At 47.5% G+C, this 23676-nt stretch overlaps 1 protein-coding gene across 4 annotated transcripts; it reads left to right on the forward strand.

Annotated features, from left to right (window-relative positions):
• Positions 1-22890, forward strand: cyld (cylindromatosis (turban tumor syndrome)). Of its 4 annotated transcripts, XM_030377153.1 has the most exons (17): positions 1-557; positions 1926-2469; positions 3494-3802; positions 4739-4844; positions 7490-7591; positions 8234-8350; positions 9900-10297; positions 10443-10608; positions 11326-11467; positions 12417-12539; positions 15490-15581; positions 15732-15798; positions 16372-16504; positions 17959-18067; positions 18528-18646; positions 19566-19782; positions 20377-20561. In XM_030377153.1, the coding sequence occupies exons 2-17, from the start codon at positions 1978-1980 to the stop codon at positions 20559-20561; spliced, it is 2877 nt and encodes a 958-aa protein (XP_030233013.1). In that variant the 5' UTR covers positions 1-557; positions 1926-1977. The 4 variants fall into 4 exon arrangements, with proteins under 4 accessions (XP_030233013.1, XP_030233015.1, XP_030233016.1 ...); XM_030377155.1 differs by lacking the exon at positions 8234-8350 and having other exon boundaries at positions 2-557; XM_030377154.1 differs by lacking the exon at positions 1-557 and having other exon boundaries at positions 1978-2469; positions 20377-22890.
• The last annotated feature ends 786 nt before the right edge of the window (positions 22891-23676 follow it).

Genomic DNA, 23676 nt, shown 5'->3' on the forward strand with positions numbered 1-23676 from the left:
AGACTGGGAAACCCCCGTGGTGGTGCGTAGTCACAGACGCGCTCCGACGGCCAGCCCGGGCACAGCACAGAGGCGTGAGTGACGAGCCCCACAACGTCCCTCTGAGATCCTGTCAGGTCGTCCTCTGTACCCCGTCCACCGTGGATCGATCCACATGTCGTTTGGTGCACGTTCTGCCTGATGTGGGGTCATATGTGTCTCTATCGGGAGGCGAGCCTGCCCGCATACGGCGGATCCGCCAGTCTGGTGCTAGCCTGCTGGAGCTAGGCGTCTGAAGCTAGGCGGCTGAAGCTAGCCTACTGGAGATACCGTTCCGGAGCTAGCCTACTGGAGCTAACCCGCTACAGTTTGTGTGTGTGTATTTAGCCGCTCGCTAGCCTTTCGCTAGCCTACTATTGCTACTTTGTACAAGTGTAGCTGCTAGCTAGCCTGTCAGCTAACCACCAGCACCATCTAACGTGAGACGGGTTGTTCGGCGTGACACCGGCGGGGATGATCCACGCACCATGCACACTGCGGCGGCTCCTGACGTGTGTCTGAACTGAACCCCGCGTAAGGTGAGTGAGATGCGGCTCTGACGTGAGTGTCATAACGTGTTAATGTTTAGCTAGCTGCCCTTATGCCCTGGAAGGCCACAGCTGGCATCCTGCAGCAGATGACATTGTTGTGATGGCTGTCAGTGGGGACGTTGACACCTTTTGCATGTTCGTTGTTGAGATGAGGCGCTGAAGGCAACGCAGCTCATTATAATGTAAATGGTGGACCGTCTTCCCTCACTTTGGGGCAGCCATTGACCCAGCTTTGATGCTGTATATCTATCTGTGTGTGTGTGTGTGTGTGTGTGTGTGTTTATTTACACCACTATCGTTCTTGGTATGGCTGGTCGAACAAGGTAATTGTTTACCTCAATATCTGGTCCCTGCCCTTATTTTCATACCGAAACCAAGCAAGCTGTGTGATGCCGCTCATGCCAGGTTTAGATTGTACCCATATAACCTATGTCATCATAGGGGTGGTCCCATCACCACCGTCACCACAGCAACCTGTATCCGAGGTATCACTCACAATTCTTTATTGATCCCGGGGAAGATAGTTGCCTTTGCTATTGCTGTCGTATCCCGAGGTAATTTGAGAAAGAGATAACAGAATACAAACACAGCATACAAGTCAAAATAGTGTTCATGAAAACAAGCATACTCATCATATCTGAGGGAGATGCCCCCCTGATGTACATGCCAAATATACGCCTATGTAGTGGTCCTTTTTTATGCAGTGATAGTACATTCTGGAAGTGGAAGCAAGCATCGAGACCTTCATTCTTTTGTCCCTCATCCTGTCATTGGATATCGGCCTAGTGCTAAATAAATTATTTCATTTGTTAGTGTTGCAGAGCAGTTCCTTAATGACCTTATGCTGGAGGTCATGGTTACAACAAAGATACTTTTCTTGTTTTGGAATTAACGTTGACAATGACCATACAATGTTTTTAATGTTTAACGTGGCAGTTAATGTTCAGTGCTGTTCTGGCAAAAGGGGATAAAAACATAGATATGTAACAGGTAGGTAATCGGCAAATGGCTGATAGGATGTGGGTATCGATTGAGCTCCGGGTAGAAGGAAGACAACAGCTTGGGACTGAAAGTCTCAGTGTATTAACGCTAGTCTGGGCAGTAGAGTAGGCACGGCAATACATCTGCTGCTGCTCACTGTGCACCTACTTAATCAAGTTGCCTACCGTTGCATTATGTTATTTAGCAGACCATTTTTTTTTTAATCAAAAGTGATTTAAATATTAGTCCAACAACAATCCTAGTGTTGATGTAGGGTATTGTGTGCTTTGGCCTGAAGCCTTTACAAACAAAACAAAAGCCAAAAAACGGCAGTAAAGTTTACGACCGATTTTAAAGGGTTTCCCCTCCCTGCAGACCCCCGGCCAGGCTCGCCCACGGCGTTAGACCCGACGTGGAGCATGCAGCCATGAGCTCTGCCCTGTGGAGCCAGGAGAAGCCCAGCGCGGGCTTCAGGGAGGACTGGCGCTTCTACATGGTGGTGACGGAGTGCGTGGTGGAGAAGCCTCCGCAGAAGACCCTGCGCATCCCCCGTGGCAGCCTGGGGCAGGCCTGCCAGGAGCGCAACAACCTGGGCCGCACGCTACCCCCCAGCAAGGGCAAGAGGAGCCTGCGCATCTTGGACCAGACCAACGTGGTGCTCAGCCTGGACGAGCGGGACGTCCTGGAGCTGGACGAGAAGCTGGCAGAGATGCTGTTCCCCATCACCAACTGCGAAGAGCGCTACGCCCTGCTGTGCAACAACCCGCGGCTGGAGCGCGCCCGCATCATCGACTGCGGCTCGAAGGTGCACGTTCTGCTGCGCTCCGGCGACGAGCCGCTGCCCGGGGTGGTGCGCTTCAAGGGCTCGCTGCTGCCCGACCGCGCCATCTCGGGGGTCTGGTTCGGAGTGGAGCTGCTGGTGAGAACGGGGCGACGTCTGGGGGTGGTCGGTCCGAGGGCGGCCTATTCAGTGTTTGGGTTCCAACGGAAGGGACTCCACACCCACCAAAACCTTTTAGGTTTTCAAATCAGACAGACATTTTACAAACGTCCTTTCTAAAATAATATTAGAATTAGAATAAAATGATTTAATGTATTAAATCATTTTATGTATATCCTTTTTTATTTATTTTTATGATTTTGACTAGAACTAGAGATACAAAATAACGACTTCAACCAGGCACTGGTGTCCCCCCTGACACGATAAGTAGAACAGCCCGCCTTTGGGTAATTACGTCGTAAAATCAAATGCCAGCCCACCTACCCGTCTTGCGGTTGTCCTCTGCCATGCAGCATCTTCTGTGACAACGTGGGGAACATAGTCACACACAAAGGGCTTCTCATTCACAACACAACGCTGCATTTATCCACAGTCCCCACCGTGGGCTGCCAATACTGACCGACCGGGGACAGACATTCTGACCGTCACTCGGTGTACATTCCTTCAGTGTTTGGTGCATCCAGTCTCAGTAGCCCCTCAGTGTAGCGCTTAACAATACATTAAATATCGAGTTATGTTATTCCCTCATCAGCAAGCAAGCTTTTTATTAAGTTGTCCTATCCTTCCAAATGCATCTTTGTGTTCATCTCTGAATGAGACTATTGGATCATGTTGCATATATTACTTGCATATAAGATTCTGCAACTCATTGGCAGAAGGTATATACTTTTTTACAGGCCCACTGCAGCAATCAATCAGAAGCCCCCTGTAATCTGATGATTCTCCTGCAGAGCGCTGACCAAGCATCCTAACTTAGACCTCTTGCTCTTCTACAACGATAATATTTACATCTCCTGGCTGGCTGCGTCCCCTTCCCTCTCTCTCTCCCTCTCTTCCTCACTCCCCCTCTCTCCCGCCCACCCCATCTCCCTCTCCTGGCATCCTGCGTCCGACTCTCCCTCTCCCCCTCCCCTCCTCCCTGTCCTCGTTCATCCTGCCCCAGGAGGAAGGGCGTGGCCAGGGCTTCACGGAGGGCTCCTACCAGGGCCGTCAGCTGTTCCGCTGTGAGGATGAGTGCGGCGTGTTCGTGGCCCTGGACAAGCTGGAGCTGTGGGAGGACGAGGAGGAGGAGCACGGCGAGCTGGAGGTGGACCACGTCGCCCTGGTGGAGGAGGAGCAAGACTACCCGCCCCTGGACATCAACTCCAGGGTCCTGGTGCAGACCAGAGAGGGGCCCGAGAGGGGCACCATCATCTTCTGCGACCTGTTGCCTGACAACGAAAGCCTGGGCTACTATGTGGGCGTCGACATGGTAAGAGAGCGGAGCTGCAGTAAGCGATGGAAGAGTTGTGGCTAATGCAGCTGGTTATGCTGAAGTGATGAAGCCATCAATTAAATATGCAACTTAATGGCTCCCACAGCTGTGCAAAACGAATTTCCTGACCTTTGGGAAGCTATCGATTTTTTTTTTTATTACCAAAGCCGGAATATACGTAGAATATGTTAATGTAAAAATCCTTAAATATGTTGGTCAGGGAAACCCCTGTCCTGTTTACAGATCCCAGTTTTCTGAAGAGCGGTAACCCGCTCTTCTAGGCTCTTCTTCTGCTTCTGTTTGTGTTTGTGAGATGCTAATGTCTGCAGTCAACCGTTCCAATAGGGCTCGGGAACGTAGCCATCGGAGGAGGCAAACGCACGCCGAGGCATTTGACGGAGACTGATGATAGTGAGCCGTAGCAATAGCAACAACAATAACAACAGCAGCAGCAGCAGCAGCAGCAGCAGCCTTCTCATTACATCGCAGCCATCCAGAGAAAGGAGAGTCACGCGCAGTGTGAGGTGTAGTCTCAGCGCTAGCTATGACCCAACAGTGTGGCAGAAGGCCAGCAGCGAGGCGAGGAGTAGCCCACTGCTCTGCCTCCCTCTCTGCTCCCAGCCTCTCCCTGCTGCCTCTGCCTGATAGTGGCACCACCAACCGTACTCCGTTAGACCGCCCTGACCGTAGAGAGGGCTCACAGCACAGCACAGCAGCGTTGACAAGAGAACCTCAGTGGGATGTGTTTTAGAGCGGAGCTCGCTCCAGCTGCGGTTATTTATGTTTACACTGCGTTTTCTAGTTGGATTCAGTCGTTTTGTCGTCGATTTCTTGTTCGTTATTCCGGGTTGGGATCTAACCCAAATGGCATGGTGTTCCTGCGAGATGCTGACCGGCCGCCGCGGGTCTTAAAGGTGTCGCATGCTGTTTCAGGACAATCCCATCGGGGACTGGGACGGCGTGTTTAAGGGGAAGCTGCTGTGTAACTTCGCCAGCCTGGAGCACACCCTCCTGGTGCCCATCTGTGACGTGATGCCAGGTGAGCCAACCAGCGTTTTCTATCAGCAGCCTATCGGCATCGATGGCTCGTGATTTGACATGGAACATGTCTAATCATGAGCCTTTGGCACCGGTAGGAGCCTTTACGGCGGCGGCGGCGCCAGGGCCGGGGCCGGAGCAAGCGGCGGCGCGGGGGGTTTTGCGTTTGCGCAGCCAGCGAGGGAACAGTGGCCCCTTTGTGGCCATGATGGCCCCTCGCTGGCATGTGTGTTTTTTTTTTTTTTAAGTCAAGAGAGCGGCTCTGAGGCTCTTTGTTCTGCTTGCATTGGCGTATTGATTTGTTTATGTTTGCCTCGGCCTCTCCTCTCTTACGGCGCACAAGGAGGAAATCAAACCCAAAGAAAGCTTTTTGTTTTGGGCCGTTTTTTGGACTTCCCTTAAGTCCCCTTGTCCTTGTTTATTGAAGAGGTCGGGGACCGAGTGGATACTATAGTGCTCCATTATTGTTTAATGAGTGTATTTTATTTTTTGATTGACATTTTTTGTAACCCTTGCCAATTTGCACCAACTTCAGTGTCATCATTACAGATATAACTTGTGTGTTCAGCTGACTGTACGTGTGTCTTAATTAAGAGAGAACAGTGCGGAAAACTGCAAACTTGCGCCCCTTATATTAAGACTAGAAACAACAATGCATATATCCAGTGTGCGAAATACCCTTCAATATTCGGGGGGGGTCCCCCAACCCCAGATTGTTGCTCAATACCGATCTAAATTTTCTCAATATGCAGTAGTCTTATCACATTACAATATTTCATGGATGCAAGCAATCAGTCTATAGCCTACATGACAAAACATACACTTTTTTTTTTATAATCCGATATGCTATAGTAGCCTATTTGCAAAGCAAAACTTGGATGCACGTTGTTTTACAACAAGGAGAGGCAAAGTTGTGCATTACAATGCAAACACAACAATAATTGGCACCAAAATGGCGCACTTAGAAGAGCAATCAGCAACTGAAAAAATGCCAGGTATAGACTATCGAAGACTGGCACGCAATCAGTGCACTTGCAAATGAGTGCCTGCAGTATGACCGATCGTGTGACATTATTTAACCATCCATCTACCGCAAAAACAATCAGATAGATACATCATAGAACACATACACAAAGCACATTCGTCCAACCATGGCGGATGCTGACAACATTTAACACAACAAGCCAAACATCACCACGGCAGGTGCTCTCTCGCTCTCGCAAGCACGTAAACAATCACTCCAACTTATACATCTCCAAGGCTAGGCTGCTTCATTAAGACCACAACCAATCACAAGGCCTTCAAAACCGAGCAGTATGCCGAAGCCGGAAAGGACATGCAGGCGCACAGTCGCACACACTCATCGTATGCACAACAATCGGTTCTATAATCACAATTTAGTCACTGCAAAGATTAAAAAAGATAGTCTCTTACTTTAAGTTGGAATAGACCCAAAGTGTGTGACTGATACAATCTGGTTTAGCTTTCGCTTGCTAGCCGTTTTTAGTATGACTTGTCAACATTACGTTTGGCGAACATGGCTTATTTGCATACACACACAGGGCTCAGCAAAAAATAACATATTTGCGAATACATGTTTTGAGGTCTGAATACTGGACATGGTGAGGTTAAAAACATTTAAGTGACCATTATCTTGTAATTTTTTGACAAAGTTTGAGACCCCCATCAAATTTGGCTTTTGAGGCTTCCAGGGGATCTCATGTAGACTGGGTAGCCCTGCCCATTCTACGATTTGAATTCTCCCTGCAGAAGGGTCTGGAGTAGAGCAATACATTTCTTTCTGCTTCCGATATTTTTTTGTGGGAGCCAAACACCAAGCTGCCCCCCCCCCCCCCCCCTGGCGCGCTATTAGCTGGTTTATCACATTCACGACAGGGATGCGGCGGCAAGCAGCCAATTGTGTACAGTCAGTTGAACTAGGCCCGATGATCTCGCCTCTTGAGCTGAGGAAAATGACAGTGCAGCTTCCCCAACGTGCATCTACGATTGAGCTTGGTCTGGCAATAGCCAGGCTAGCTCTCATGGGTAAATCGGGGGAGTCGAGACCCCCTGGACCCCCCCCCCCCCCCGTATTTCGCACACTGCATATATCTAAATATAAAAATTAACATTGATATATTAATTGTAAATATATCAGTTCAGTTAATAAAATGGACGGTACTGTAAGGTCATACAGGCAGGGTAAGACCATATTGGTCGCTGGTTGTGTCCTGACTCTAATGGGGCACATTCACTGAATCCGGCGTTGCGGCTATCACTGCCATGGCATCACTGCAAACTGCTGCGACGATGTATGGGGGTCACGCCATGGCTCATTGGTGTGACGTCATGCTGTGAACTTAAAGCAGTCCTTCACGGCTGGGTTGTACCGCTCTGGAAAGGCCACATGGCGGCCATCGTCACAGTTGCTCGGTAAACGGTGGAATGCTAACGTCTCCAGAAGTTGATCTGTTTCAAAGTTTCGCCGTAAGCCGGCTGTGTTTCTTTAAATGGCACGCGCCCCCCACCGTCGCATCTTAAATGAACGACCCCCCGTTCAAATGAATGGTCGAACTGGTATTATCGCAGCAGCGCCTGATTCAGTGTGGACAGGCCCTAATGGGGCTGTGTTTCTCGGCTGTGCAGAATATTCCATGCAGGACCAAAGGCTGCAAAAGCACAGTTTTGCCCCCAAAGGCAGCATCAGTGACAAGTCCTCCTCTGGCCAAAGCAGACCAAAGAGCAAAGGTACTGCACGGCTGATTTACCGGAAATGTCACAAATATTACAGAAATATAAAGAAATACGATTTTGGCTGCAGACTGACTGCTGTGAGCACACCAGTCAAGTGAGCACTTGACTGGTGTGAGCACACTTGAATAAAAATACAAGTCTGGTTCAGGATCCTCATTTCTTGATATTGATCAATTATGTATGTAATATGGCTTATCCCGAAAGCTATATTATAATTTTGTATAGTTAATTAGTTATCTTGTTTTTTACGTGTTGCATGAAGTTTAATTTCAAACGGTCTGTAACAAACCAAGCACTTATTTTTTTACTTTTGTAATGTAATGTCAGTAAAATCTTTCTTTAACTTGTACATTTTTCCTTTTCTTGTTTTTTTTGTGATCTTCAATCCATTTCCTGTTTGATTTATGTTATTGATATCGATGAAAGGGAGGTTGTGTTATAAATATAAGTGCATTGCAACTATCCACATTTGTTAATCCCTGATGCTTTCTTCATCTTCTAATCCTCCTCCATCCTTTAAACTTTTTTTTTACCTGTCATTTTGTTATCTGCACCGATGTGACACCAGCATACACATTTTATTTATAACTTCTGTATTTATTTATCTTCCTCTACATTTGCGTGTGTTGTTTGCAGGCTTAGGTCACCAGTGTGGCAGTAGAAGCAAGTCTGAGTTTTACTATACTTTAAATGGCAGCTCTGTTGACCCCCCTTGCCAGCCCAAATCCAAAAGCACATGGTACATTGATGAAGGTAAAACCGGACCTGAGATGTTCACTTGTCCACGTGATGTCACTGTCTTGGTAGCAAGCTCCTGCTCATTCAAAGGATTTCACCATCTGGCTAACATTATAAACATGGGGTTGGTTCGGCGTTCTCTTCACCTGAATCACAGAGGGAGAAGGGCTTGTACATCGTGGCGTAACATAGCATAAGAATGTTAATGGTATTATTAGTGTTTTGGTCATTGTTTTGTAATCATCCTGCAATGACATTGGTAATGTTGAAATTATTTGTCATAATGGGTGACATGATTCTCATGCAAGACGTTAGCTTAACAAACCTTTGATTAGCCTAGGATACGGTATATTTACGTTTATTTAGGATTTTACATTACCGCAACTTACTTGAGTACTCTCAAAATAAATATGCATCTGATGTACAAGCCCTATTCCCAACATAACAACAGCAAATCTGGGAGTTTTGGGACGCGTATTGGAGAAATGGACTTTACACAGTAAAAGACCAGAAAACACATGAGTTGGGCAACGTGAGGTTCTCAGTAGCTTGCTATCAGGACCCTCCCATCAGGGTCCAGTCATTCATGTCCATGCACAGTAAGCATCCACCCGCATGGAGCTTCTCCAGTGGCGCTGTCCCCATCTCCACCCAAAGGCTTTTAAGAATGTCTGACTACTTTTTACACGACTGTCTTTATCTTCACATCTCAGGCAAAGCGGTATGTGTCCAAAGACTGTACATTTGTGAAATGCTGTACGTCAATGAAAGTCTAGAAATGTGGAGCACGAAACCTTTTTGTAAATGTCATTAGTAAAAGCCTTTGTCTCGTGTTGACGTCTCAAGTGGTGTGGGCAGAACGTTATCCTTGTATTGTCCGTTGCCTGTATCACCATTGAAATCACAACGGACCGAGTTCTGATTTGTTAGAGGCGAAAATGGACGTGCTGTTCTCTTCTGTAAAGGTCAAAAATGCAGGAAAACACTGCAATGTAGACCGCGCTCTCAACCATGAGACGGATGAGAACTCCAAGCTAAATATGGTGCATCATAAACCTGCATTACATTTCTTTACATGAGCTGTTTAAAGGCACATGCAAAGAAAGCGGTCCATATACCCTGTAACAAACCAAGCATCTAAAATTGAACAAGTGATCAAATGTATGTGTTTCTATACCTCCCTGAGGATTCATCTGTAGCGTTTGTGTGTGGGTGTATGTGGGTGTAAGTGGGTGTTACAGGGGAGGAACAGGCTCCATCGTTCCCACTTGGTGTTGTTTCTTTGGTTCCCCATTAACGGTTCTTATTGTTTCCTCATCGCATCGTCATCACTGCCATCCCTTTTCATTTGGTGCTCTTTTTTTTTTTTGTTTCCTTATCTTGGTGTCGTGAAGCTCCGCTGTGTCTCGTGTCGATGTTTGAAGCTCATCCATGAAGCCTCTTCATTTTTCTGTAACATACACCTTAGATAAACGTCTTGGGAATACACCTCAGCCGATCCTGAGACGATGAGCGTCTGACTCTCCTCCCGGTTGTCTCTCCCTCCCCCCCCCCGTCCCATCAGTCGGAGAGGACCCTGCTAAGTCTCTCACGGACACGCCCCCGGACTTCAGCCAGGCCTCGCCGCCCTCCAGGGTGCCGCCGCCCGGCTCGCTGTCCAGCGATAACAAGTTCCACTCGCTGCCCTTCAGCCTGAACCGCAAGCCGGGGCCCAATGGCAGCATAAGCCAGGGGCCAAACTCCCTGTCGGTGGGGTCGGTGATGGGCGAGCAGCCCGACCTGCCGCCGCAGTCCATCGGGGCCCCGCCCTCCTCGCCGCGGCCTTCCACGCCGCCGCGCGGCCAGCCGGGCCTGGAGGTGGGCTCGCTGGTGGAGGTGAAGGAGAACCCCCCTCTGTGCGGGGTGATCCGCTGGGTGGGGCTGCCCCCCGGGCTGCTGGAGCCCCTGGCTGGCCTGGAGCTGGTGAGTCGGCGGCCCTCTGTTCTGCACTTAATGGAGGCAATGCTATTTATTCACTCACACGCATGAAATAATGTTTTGTTATAGGGATGGGATTTTGCAGGATCAGGTCGATGTTTGAGTTAACCTGTCGCCCCCCCCATCCCAGGAGGAAGAGTGCGTGGGGTGTACCGACGGGACCTTCAAGGGCACGCGATACTTCACCTGCCCCCCCAAGAAGGCCCTGTTCGTCAAGCTCAAGTGCTGCCGGCCCGACTCCCGCTTCCCCTCGCTGCACCACTCCTCCAACCCTATTGAGCGCTGCAACTCCATCGGTGAGTGGTCCCCTCAGACAGTCTCATGGTGTTTCTTTTCAAACTGGGATGCTTCACAAGAGTTTTAGATTAGAAAATACTTAACAGAAATGTAACTTTGGCTGCTGACTGACGGTGTGAGCACCTTTGAAGGTGTGAGCGCCTGTGAACACATTTGTACACTGAAATAGAATCAAAAAACAAGTGTGTTTCAGATCCTACTTTCTCACTATTGTACTCATTCATGTATTCTTGACGTAGCCTGAAAGACATTACATTTTTGTATAGGTAATTAGTAAATTCGTTTTTTATAATTTGTCGCCTTTTTTTCAATTTAAAACAGTCTCTTTCTAACATGTTTAACATTTATTTTCAGTAAAGTCACTATTTAATGGTTGTACTTTTGCAGAACTAAATATTTTAGAGAGAGAAAACACAACAAATTCCATACTTACTTTTTGACATTTATGCAAATCTTTATTCAAATGTTTTGCCAAATAACAAAAGCAAAAACTTGATGTGTCTTGCACTTCCTTTAACTTCCTGTTCTAACCCGCTTTGAAGTAAGTAGCTCACAAAAAAACAACAGCTCTAAAGGGTAGAGCACAACAACATAAAAACACTGTAAATAAAGTAAATTAGCATGAAAAAAATAAATAACCCAAATGATCCAACGTTCTTAGCCCCCCGATCAACCTGTAGTTCTTGAGCGCTGACCCCATTCGTCTCCTGCTGTAGCGTTCGGAGGGTACCTGAGCGAGGTGGTCCATGAGAACACGCCCCCACGCACCGAGCACGACGGCCTGGACGTCATGGTGGGCAAGAAGAAGGGCATCCAGGGTCACTACAACTCCTGCTACCTGGACTCCACCCTCTTCTGGTCGGTCCTCTCTCTCTCTCTTTGCTCTGCCCTCTCTCTTCTGCTATCTGGACTCCACCCTCTTCTGGTGGGTGCCCCCTCTCTCCTCTCTCTCTCTCCTTTCTCTCCCCCCTCTCTCTCCTCTCTCCCCTCTCTATCCTCTTCTCCTGCTATCTGGACTCCACCCTCTTGTGGTCTGTCTCCCCCTTTCTCTCCCCTCCTTCCCCTCTCTCTCCTCTCTCATTCTTCTCTCACCCCTCTCTCTGCTTTCTCCCCTCTCTCTTCTCTCTCTCCCCCTCTCCCCCCTCTCTCTCCACTCTCTCCCCTCTCTCTCTTCTCCTCCTACCAGGATTTTACCCTCTTCTGACTATCCAACCTCTCTCCCCTCTCTCATGGCCATCTGTGTCTAAGATCCAGCAGAGGAAACAGGAAGTGGACCAGGGTTCCATTGTTTATTGTAAACAGATGCACAGGAATGCACAGCGATGTTCCCGATGTGGGGGTTTTCCGAAGTTTTCTTTGTCCAATCAGTGTCCATTTGGACTTTGATAAGGAGGTGTTGTGGGAAATGCTTAAGGTATATCGTATTGAGGTCTCTTGTGAAAGCAACAAACAAAAATAGCAAAAAGTGCTTCTGATGTTCACATTTCATTTTAGTAATTGAAAGCTCCTCTGGGCTATAGCTATGTGTCTTCAATGTAGTTTGAAAATGATCATCACCCACCCAACACAGCACCCTTCCCATTTCTGATGTTTTTATTTCTCCTCGTGCCTCCTGAGAAGTTTAAATGAGTTGAAATGGAAATATTAAAGTGAAGTTTGGAAATGCATGCTCTGTTGAAGCAAACAAAAATCGTCTGGTGTGTTCTCTTTGTGTAGCTCAAGGTTCCTTAGCCGGTGTTGTTGATGTTCCAGTGAAGATGGCGGTGTTGACATACCTTGTCTCCCCCCCCCCCCCCCCCCCCCCCAGTCTGTTCTCCTTCAGCTCGGTGCTGGATACGGTGCTGCTGCGGCCGCGCTCCAAGGCGGACGTGGAGTACTACCGCGAGACCCAGGAGCTGCTGCGCACCGAGATCGTCAACCCGCTGCGCATGTGAGTCTCCACACCCCAACACCGGCCCTTAAGCTGCAGTAGGTAGCAGGCCTTTAAAGAAGGGGTGTACGGTATAAACGGTATATATATAATTCTTTATTTCAGACCCAGGGGGATCCATATCAGTACAAACAACATCAACAAACACAAACATAAAAAAAAATACAAAGCCTTCCACAATATTCAGTGTCTAGCATACAGACCTCTTCGCCAATGGTTTCACAGTCTGGAAGTAAATCTGACAGAACTGCGTTCAGGGTTAGCCAAGACTGCAATTAAGTCGTTTTCTGACTGATGCCCTACACATAAATCTATACATCAGTTTACATAACTCGGTAGAGGAGGTAGTTACCCCAACACTGACAAACATATGGCTGGCACTGGAGCTTCTTGGAGCTCTCAGCAGCAGCCTCATGCTTTCATTATAAGCCACTGTAAGTTTTCTAATGCTGCCTTGTTTATAACGACACCACAGGTGGGCAGTATACAGTGGTGTACAATACGCTCTAAAGAGTGAGATTTTGACAAGTACAGAGCACCTACTAAACTTACGACACAGCATGTTCGCTTGTGCATACGGGGTCCGTCGCTGCCTATGATATCCTTGTCATCAGACAGGTCATTTGACACAACATGGCCAGGTATGTATAGAAAGTACACCGGTGTGAATTTGTGCTACGGTATGGATTTTGACGTTACCATGAGACCGATGTGACCCATAGACATTGTTGTGTGTAACGCGTAAATACAGTAACCAAACGTATTTTTCATGTAAAAAGTAAAGTTACGCGCAACTACTGAAAATATGGTAACAAAACATAGTTCCTGTTTCAATTTGGCGCAACGTTACTTTTCCCAGGGACAGATTTGACAGCGATACTGCCTTCTCAGCATGCTATTGCGTGCTTGCGCAATAGTCTCTTCCCGAGCTCTCATTCCACACCGTACGAGACAGACGCTGGTAGCATGAAGCTGTCTCTGCATATCAGACATGGTATTTTCCAAAGCCAGTCCTTATGATAAAATGCCAGATGTGGAACGAGACAACAAACGCCGTCACTGTTTTCCTGTGTAAGGACATGGTTCCCTTTCAAAATGTCGATAGAAAGGGCTTTAAAGAGATGGTCAAAACGCTCTATCCCAGGTACGCGTTACCTGCCCGCACACACTTCAGCCAAATTGCGATGCCAAAACTATACGGCAAGGTCCGCGAGCAAGTGGAGAAAGAAATCCATACTATCAAACATTAGTGTTTTTCAGAAATGGAAGTAACTTGAGAAAAGATTTTGCATTTTTTTATGCAGTTTTTCTGCCCAACCAGTATTTTACCCATTCAGAAGCATTTATATCGAAATTAGAAGATAAAATCAACATACCGTGATTTGATACAGTTGCCGTCTTTGCCTCAAATAATACCGTGACACACATTTTAGTCCATACCGTACAGCCCTAATTTAAATCTGCATTAGGCAGCAGGCTCTTAAAGCTGCAGTAGTTAGCAGGCTCTTAAAGCTGCATTAGGTAGCAGGCTCTTAAAGCTGCATTAGGTAGCAGGCTCTTAAACCTGCATTCGTTAGCAGGCTCTTAAAGCTGTATTAGGTAGAAGGCTCTTAGAGCGAGCTGCAGTAGGTAGCAGGCTCTTAAAGCTGCAGTAGGTAGCAGGCTCTTAAAGCTGCAGTAGGTAGCAGGCTCTTAAAGCTGCAGTAGGTAGCAGGCTCTTAAAGCTGCATTAGGCAGCAGGCTCTTAAAGCTGCAGTAGTTAGCAGGCTCTTAAAGCTGTATTAGGTAGCAGGCTCTTAAAGCTGTATTAGGTAGCAGGCTCTTAAAGCTGTATTAGGTAGCAGGCTCTTAATGCTGCAGTAGGTAGCAGGCTCTTAAAGCTGCAGTAGGTAGCAGGCTCTTAAAGCTGCAGTAGGTAGCAGGCTCTTGAGGCTGCAGTCGGGGAGAGCCGAGTGGCTAGAGAGTGAGCAGAAGAAGAGCAGGAGAGCGAGACTTTGGAACCAAACCGCCAACAAATCATCCCCTCCCACTCTGCTGCCTCCGTCTTTATGTTTCTCAGCTGTTAGAAGTCTTCTCGTTCATACACATTTGATTGACAGGTACGATAGTTTCCCAGAACCACTCAGGTCAGAGATGACCTGAACCAATCAGGGCAGAGATGGCCTGAACCAATCAGGGCAGAGAGGCTCCGAAACAATCAGGGCAGAGATGCCTTGTACCAATCAGGGCGCAGTGGCGGTCCAAAGTCAAAATAGTCTCATGCAGATGCAGAACGCCTGAAGTGGATAATCTGTCAGGGCATTTCACTCACTAAACTTTGATGGATGGCTGTGGCATTTCTAACAAATGACTCTCAAATAATGATTCTTTAATCTCACCTATAGAACCTTTTAACTACTACTCTATGATATAAACATATATATGATAGAAGGGTATATATGACCTTGCATGACCCTCCAATAATGATTTATTGTAATTCAGGCCCACACATGTTTCCCCCTGTGTGAACCAGTGGCGCACAGTGGATTACAGGCTAACAGCCTTCCTTGCTGTCATGGGGAATAACATATGGTGTGTTTTACTGTAGCATGAGTTAATATAACCCACATGACGTGTATTTGGCCCAACAGACATCTATGTCAATTATGGCAAATAATTCTCACCTCATGTCTTGAGTAAGAAATGGTCTGGAGAATAGCTTTAAGATTGAAGGTTTAATCTTATTTTCACTGCAGCAGAGGTGAGACAGTAACTTTTTCTTGCAGACGTGTCGATTTCCTTACTTATATACTTGTGTCTTGTCCGAAAAATATGTCTTATGTGTAGGGCTGAAGATGTAATTTACAGTGTGTGTGTGTGTGTGTGTGTGTGTGTGTGTGTGTGTGTGTGTGTGTGTGTTTCAGACACGGCTACGTGTGTTGCTTACAGTGTTTGTGTGTGTGTGTTTCAGTCATGGGTACGTGTGTGCCACTAAGGTGATGAAGCTGAGGAGGATCCTGGAGAAGATGGAGGCAGCGTCTGGGTTCACGTCGGAAGAGAAAGGTGACAGATACAAACAATGATTACAAGTACCCAATATCAGTCAGCTTTCCATCTATATATATTTTACATTCATCCATCGAAGGCCAACTGACTTGAATGTTGAGTGGTTGTCGATCATATTAAAGATTTTTTAACCTATATGTGTTTCAGACCCGGAAGAGTTCCTCAACATCCTCTTCCACCACATTCTGAGGGTGGACCCCCTCCTCAAGCTGAGGTCAGTGGGCAGACGCTCTGTCTCGTTGGGGTAGAGCTGTGTCTGACACCGAGGCCCCGACCTTCTCCTGACCGTCGCACTCCCAGTACTGGGGCTGCAAAGCTCAACATTAGAAAGCAGTTGGTCATTTTGTGATGAAAGCACCAAATTTGGCAGATGTGTTTATATATTGGGAACAAAACAGGATATTGGGCCATCGCAAACTCATACCCAGGTGGCCGTGGCAGGCTTTTTCATAACGGATAGGATAGTCTTTATTTTCCCCGAGTGGTAATTTAGTTTGCAAACAGTAGTCAACACAGCCAATACAATTCATAAAATAAATAAGTAAAAAACTGGCCACCAGCTGTTGGTCAAACTTTCCATCCCAAATAAAATACTTTAGTGCTCATGATTTGATGAAACGCCCCCATTTGATTCACATGAGTCGTAAAAAGAAGCAGAGCCTCCATGCGTTTCTAGTCAAACTGTTGTGGGTCGGGCATTGAAGTGGAGAGCCTTTCCAGAGAGGTTCCTGAACGTCCATGAGAGGTTCCCGGTGAACCCCTCTAAAGGGAGACGTGTGCCCTGCAGGTCGGCCGGCCAGAAGGTCCAGGACTGCTACTTCTACCAGATCTTCATGGACAAGAGGGACAAGGTGGGGGTCCCCACCAGCCAGCAGCTCCTGGAGTGGTCCTTCATCAACAGCGACCTCAAGTTCGCCGAGGTGAGGCTCGTCTTGGCTTCCCCTTGACTGGATGATGCAAGATCAGTTACAAAATAATAACCCTGATTTAACCTTAATCTTATTCTTGGCTGGATGAAACCTGAACTGTTACACAATTTCATCTTGGAGAAGTTCCACTTCCCTTTTTTCACATCTAGTGTAGTTATGGAGATGTTGTTAGTATACTGTGTATTGTGAAAAACGTTTTGCAGTTGTTTTTAATCACCAGGGTTGGCCGATATAAATTTCTTAAAAACGTTGAGGTTAATGGTTCTACCATCAAAAAAACAACTGGTATAATTAAGTGATAGCAAATCTTGTCTGTTTCCAGTATGGCTTGAGCTGCAATGCTCTCTCCTGCCACAGGGGGGAAGCATTCATCTGATCCCGGTCTTGTTTCATTCTTAAACCTATTCATGAATCCAGCATAAGGCAGCTAGGCTTGTTTGAGTGATAGAGTAGCTATTAATACTGACCTGTATAAGCTTGCTATTCAAGACGTTGTACTAGTAGGCTAGGCCTGCAAGCAAAAAGGAGTTATTAAATCAGCATTGTCCATGGATTAGCCTTATTTCATTATATCGGGGTGATTCTGACTAGCAGTTTCACCAGGAGATTGAGCCACGCCGCCAGCTTCAGAACAGCCATAGACTCGTCTATCACGTGGCTTCTCCATATGTCTCTGTATCGTTAGCCTCATAACAAAATTCATATTTTGGCCAAATTGTAATATCTATCCGAACCTGCCGATTCACTGAGCCCCATTGGCTATATCCTAAGCCAATCAGCATGCTTCTTACATACCATAATCACTACCTGCATAAGTAATCCTTTTGCCTCATATTTGACACTTATAACAAGATTAACCTTAGAATATGATGTAGGCAATTTTGCTATGAGGCTAATGATTTGCATGTATCCAAATATAGTTCCAGACATAATTTTACTCTTTAGCGCACATCTGATCTGTTTTTCCACATTGTGATAAATTCTTCCTCTACTCTGAATGTCTGCAATGGGATTGTATCCGTTCCCAGTGGGAACTCTCAGCGGTAACACTAGCTGCTATTGTTTGGCCTTTACTCTCTCGCCTGCTGCCTCGTGCTCAGCCACACATCCCACTGTTGCTCCGGCATCAGATGACCACATCTGACCACGACCACATCAGTCGCAGGACGAGAAATATGTGTCTTCAACAACGAAATGAGTGCTTAAAACGATACATATATTATTTTTTATTCATTGGTATTTACATTTTTAGTTTTAATTTTTTTATCATATCATTTTATTTTACGACCGTGATATAACTTTCTATCAGAAAATATCCCTTAACCCTATTGAACCTCAAAATGAGTTTAATTTCCCCTGGATGCAGTGAGAAGTGTTCATTGGGATGCCTGTTCTCTATGTACTGAGACCTCTTAACGAGGCCTCTTCTCTCGTTCCCCTCTCAGGCCCCTTCCTGCCTTATCATCCAGATGCCCCGCTTTGGAAAGGAATTCAAAATGTTCAACAAGATCTTCCCTTCGCTGGAGCTGGACATCACAGACCTACTGGAAGACAGTAAGATCACTCAGTGTCTGTCTCAGGCTGTCACTACTGGTGCTTCATACTGATGATGAGGAAAGTTCAGATGGAGAGAGAGAAGATACATGTGTGTGTTCTACCCTGTCTGCGTGTGTGTGTGTTTGTGGTGTGGGGGGGGTGATTACCTGACCAACAAGCCTCCATTGAGTTGCAGTGCAGCTGATGAGGTAGCTCTCTCCCCCCAGCCCCCCGACGACAGGGGCCAGCAGTGTTTTCAAAGGGCCGTCCTCTAGAGTGACAGCAAGACTGCACTAACACTGTGTGTTCCACATTCAGACTGTCCCTAGCACTGTGTGTTTCACAGACAGACTGGTCTACCAGTGTGTGTTTCACAGCCATACTGAACCTAACACTTTGTGTTTCACAGCCAGACTGGTCTAACACTGTCTGTTTCCCAGTCAGACTTGTCTAATCCGGTGTGTTTTATGTCCTCCAGCCCCAAGGGAGTGCCGTATCTGCGGAGGTCTGGCCCTCCACGAATGCCGCGAGTGTTACGAAGACGGAGACATCACCGCCGGGAAGATCAAACAGTTCTGTGACAAGTGCAATACTCAGGTATGGGAGACAGAGGGCGCCGCAGTGTCAATGATAATTAGAGGTGGCTCATGTACCGCACTCGGCCACTTGGTGGTGCCAAACTCCAGGGAATAACTCGTCTCACGTCACGGGCTGTTTGTTCGACAGAGAACGATTTAGTTTCACACAATGGTCCGCGAACGGAGTCCTGTGTACGATTATCTTGTGCTGTTGTTGTTTCTGTGCCTCTTGATGTTTACGAGGTGAATACACAAACCTTTAAACAGCGATACGTTTCACCATTCTCTTCTTACCGAGTTGAAACAGAACATGCTCTGTTTGTTTGCAGATGTTAACAACTTAGTTTTACTCCACGGACCAGACTAAACAGACAGTCTGGCCTCTGTGTTTATATCTATTTATTGTCAGTCTATTTACTCATCACTTTACCACAGGATGTTTTTGTAGGACGATTTCGACGGATGTATCTGTCATTAACCCTTAATAATCCCTTCGCTCTTTTAAATGTTTCCACATTTCTATTTTGGCTTCAACGTCCTTATTCCCAACATGAAAAAAAAACCGCTGTGTGCTAAGATGTATGATTTTCCTTTATTTATTATGGAACAGTAACATTTTGCTACCTATTTCATTCCATTAATAATCAAATTACACACAAACGGGGCTGCATTCCATTTTGCTTCCCTCACACGATTTAATCCTGTCCATGGTTATGTGTGTGGTTGTGTGTGTATGTCGGTCTGTATGATTGTGTGTCTCTGTCCGTGGTTGTGTTTGTGTGTCTATTTGTCTGTCTGTCTTATTGTGTGTCTGTCTCTCTCCGTGGTCTTGTGTGTGTGGTTGTGTGTGCATGTTGGTCTGCATGATTGTGTGTGTTTGTCACTGTCACTTTGTGTGTGTGTGTGTGTGTGTGTGTGTGTGTGTGTGTGTGTCCTAGGTCCACCTGCACCCCAAGAGGAAGAGCCACCGCCACGGTAAGCTGTCCCTCCCCAAGGAGCTGCAGGAGGGCCTGGGGCGTCAGGGCAGCTTCCCCCGCCAGCGGATGGAGCTGTTCGCCGTGCTGTGCATCGAGACCAGCCACTACGTGGCCTTCGTCAAGTACGGCGCCGCCGACTCGGCCTGGCTCTTCTTCGACAGCATGGCCGACCGCGACGGTACGTGGGGGCGCGACGTAGGGCCGGCGTTGGAGGAGGGTGGGGTGGTGGGTTGTGAAGGTGTATTGGGGGCTGCCCTTTGAGGCGTCATGACCTGGAGCAGGGGAGTGTGGCTGTGGCGGTGTTGGTGGTGGGGACCTTGAGGACGTGCAAAGGGAAAAGCAGCTCGAGCCACATTGGACATTCAGGCCACATTATATTGTTGGAAGATGGAAGATTATTTGACACTGCTCTGTATTATGGTTAATGTGTAAAAAAGTTATTAAAATGAATTACATTAAATCTTTCTTTTATTTTTACCAGTACAGTATTTTAGGAAGAATAAGGTCGAACATTTTTATTGATTGAAAATGTGAATTGATCAAATGTATTAATTGTTGTTGTGCAGCAAACCATCCCCATCCTGCTCTGTGCCGATACAACAATATGAAATCAGAAATGTTCAAATGTCAATATATATACTGTGAAATAATGCTTACTGGAATGCAACTAATTCTGATGCGTGTCTCTTTGTGTTTGTGTGCGTGTGTCTGTCTGTCTGTGTGTGTGTCACTGTGTCTGTCTGTCTGTCTGTCTGTGTCTGTGTGTGTCCAGGCGGTCAGAACGGCTTCAACATCCCCCAGGTGTCGGCGTGCCCCGAGGTGGGGGCCTACCTGAAGATGAGCCCCGAGGAGCTTCACGCGCTGGACCCCAAGAGCATCCAGGGCCAGGCGCGCCGGCTGCTCTGCGACGCCTACATGTGCATGTACCAGAGCCCCACCATGAGCCTGTACAAGTAGACCTCCACCTCCCCCCGCAGCCCCACCACCCCCCCGACCCCCCCGACCCCCTCCACCCTCGAGGACAAGAGCCCCGTCCAGAGACACGCGAGGAAGGCTGAAGGGAACCAGACCCCTTCGGTGTGGGGCTGGTAGGGGGGGTTTGGGTGTGGTTCAGAGGGTGGCCCTCTCTCTCTCTCCGTTCGCTCTCCTCTCCGCCGAAGCTCCCCTTCATCCTCCCTCCCTCCGGTGTGTCAGGCAGAAGAGAGGGCCGCTCAGAGGAAGCAGCAGCAGAGAGGGCCTGGTGTGGGGCAGAGGGCCGCTCAGAGCTGGGGGAAGCAGCAGCAGCAGCAGAGAGAGGGCTGGGCAGGAGGGGGAAGCAGCCACTGGCTGGAGGTGGAGGAAGTGTCTGCCCGCTTCGTGCTGAGGCCATACCAGCCTCCCTGTGCCTCACATGCAGGCTGCCGCTGGGGGACAAAGAGCAAGGACTCTGCCGATGGGGACCCCTCAGAGTCCCTCGGAATAGGAAGGAGGTGTGCGTGTGTGTGTGCGCGTGTGTGTGCGTGCGTGCGTGTGTATAAATATTAGTGTGTGTGTGGGAGGTGTTGTGGAGCTCATCTCTGCTGACCAGACGCGTGGAAAAAAAACAAGACGTGATGACCGGGGGCCACCTCATTTACCTTGAGGAGAAGGGAGGTCCTGCCATCCTTCATCTCTGTTCGGAAGGGAGGGCTTTCCATTAGGACTCCAAGAACAAAAACAACTCCACCAACCACCACCTTCACCCGGCCCGCGTGCGAGTGTGTGGGAACTCTCCCTGGTAGCATCAAGTCTCTCACTGTGTAACATGTTTGCCGTCGACAGTATAAACGTGGACCCACTGTACAACCGCATCGACCATGTTCGACAACGACATTCTTCCATCGTGCCCAGTAGATGTCCTTTATAACATGTTTCTTTTGCAGCTGAAATTGTACAGATGTAGCCATTGTATGAGTCCCACTTAATTGCATGAGTACCAATCAAATGCTGCATTTCAGGAGGGGACGAACAGAAGACCATTGGTTCAATTTTACGCCAGTCAGCGGTTGTGATTTGTCAAAGATGATATTTCAGAGTTGTGTATTTTAATATATATGGGTTTGGTTTTATCGTACACCGTAGCTTTTAAACGCAAGAAAAGGGGTTATTCTACAATGGCTACGGCTGTATATGGGTGGAGGTCTCTGGCCGACCCCAGGTTACTGAGATGAGGCATCCGCGGAAATATAAACAATTTCTAGTACTCATGAATTAACAGTGTGATGTGAAGAATCCTGAGTTAACTGAATCTAAATTGCGTTTCAAGTTTACAGATCTATATCGCTATATCTCTCCAGTCGATGTGATAACGCCTACACACAGTGGGGAACCGTGGAAGTATTTTGCTATCGCTGCCTTTCAGACAAAAAAAAGACCTTCCCCCATCCATCCATCCATCCATACCCCGTGCAACAGATGACTTATACGCGATTGTGATCGTTTATTTATTATATTATAATCAACTTAATCTTAAACCTGTATTTCCCGTTTTTGAAGAATCGTGGCGATACAGTGCTCCCTCGCTACACGTTTGAGTTGTGAGTTGTGGTGGACTCTGTACCATGGAACTACTGAATGTTAACCCGAGGACGCGCCACGGGGAACCGAGCGGGCGCAGGGCTGGACACCTTGGAGCCTGCAGGGTTAAATATATGCAGTATATCTATATATTTAAAACACTTCTAGACTCCATTGTATGATGATTTTGACCAGGTCGAGGAACCTGCTAGATAATACGATAGTTATGCTCAATATGCATTACGAAAAAAATACATGCATAACAAAGTATTGAGACAATGTTTCATGTCAAAACATTTTGAGGGGTGGGATATCGTTACAATTGTCCAATAATCCAGCAGAAATGCATTCTAAATCACATTCCCTGGTTTGGATTCCCATCAAGGCACAAATTTGTCGAGGCTTATAAGGAATGAGGTCTCGGAAAACTACAACTCCCAGATGCTTGTTCTGCCCGGGCCCCCCCTCCCCAGCCGGGCGCCGCCCCCCCTCCCGAGCCGGGCGCCGCCCCCCCCTCTCCCCGACGGGACCCCCGCAGGGTGGAGAGGGGGGCGCGGTGTGCGTGAACTCGTTCAACACTGCTGAACTTAAATGCTTGTCACTGACATGGGGAACGCACAAGTCTCCCGACAGAAGGCGGCACTTTCCTTCTTTCATCTACAGTGTAGACCGATGTGTCGGGTGGAAATTAATTTCAGTGATGTTCCTCTAAATGTTAACTAAAATAAAACCCGTTTTGAAAGGTACGCAATGAACGCCTAGTGGACCGATTTAATTCCGCATTACACCGATCATCCTCCGGTAAGTCCCGTGAAAACAGGGATCATCCACTTGACTGTAAATAGTTGAACAACACAACAATATGATATCAAGCTGCTGGTACCATGTTAGCCCACAGAGGGATAACAAAGATTTAAACCGACGGCCTGCACTTGGCCGGCTTAAGATGCTTATGTGTCCCCATATATTGGGATTAAGTTCCATCGCCGGTGACCCAATTCCCCAGACCGTCTTTAAGAAAACATCCCGCGTATGAATCTGCGTGTATTATGGATGCAACTCCGCCACAGGGACGGCGCACCACACCTTCCCATGGTGTAGTTTCTAGTCAAACTTGAAACCAGCTTAGCAAGCTGACTTAAGAATTGCCAGATAAGTATTTGTCAACACAACAGCTGGTACACAATGCCCTCTTGAAGCTTTATATCACAGCATATGCCAGCCGCTCGTAGCGTGCGATAATTTAGCCCGGGCCGGTTCTATGGGAGCAGATGGGCCCAAGTATTGTTATTCTCACTCCCGCTCGGGGCCCCTAGGGGTGAGAATAGCTAAATACAATCAAAGCAGATGGACTTCTTTGGGCTAGGCCTTGTTTATGACAAACATCCAGTGTCCATATACACCTTGACCCCACGCTGGCACACACACACGCACACACACACACACACACGCACACACTATCACACACACCCCGAAACAAACAAACGATCAGGAAGCATCATAACCCCGTCTTCAGATTGCCATTCACCACAACAGT

This window comes from Gadus morhua, chromosome 14 (genome assembly GCF_902167405.1).
Source record: "Gadus morhua chromosome 14, gadMor3.0, whole genome shotgun sequence".
NCBI classification, from domain to species: Eukaryota; Metazoa; Chordata; class Actinopteri; order Gadiformes; family Gadidae; genus Gadus; species Gadus morhua.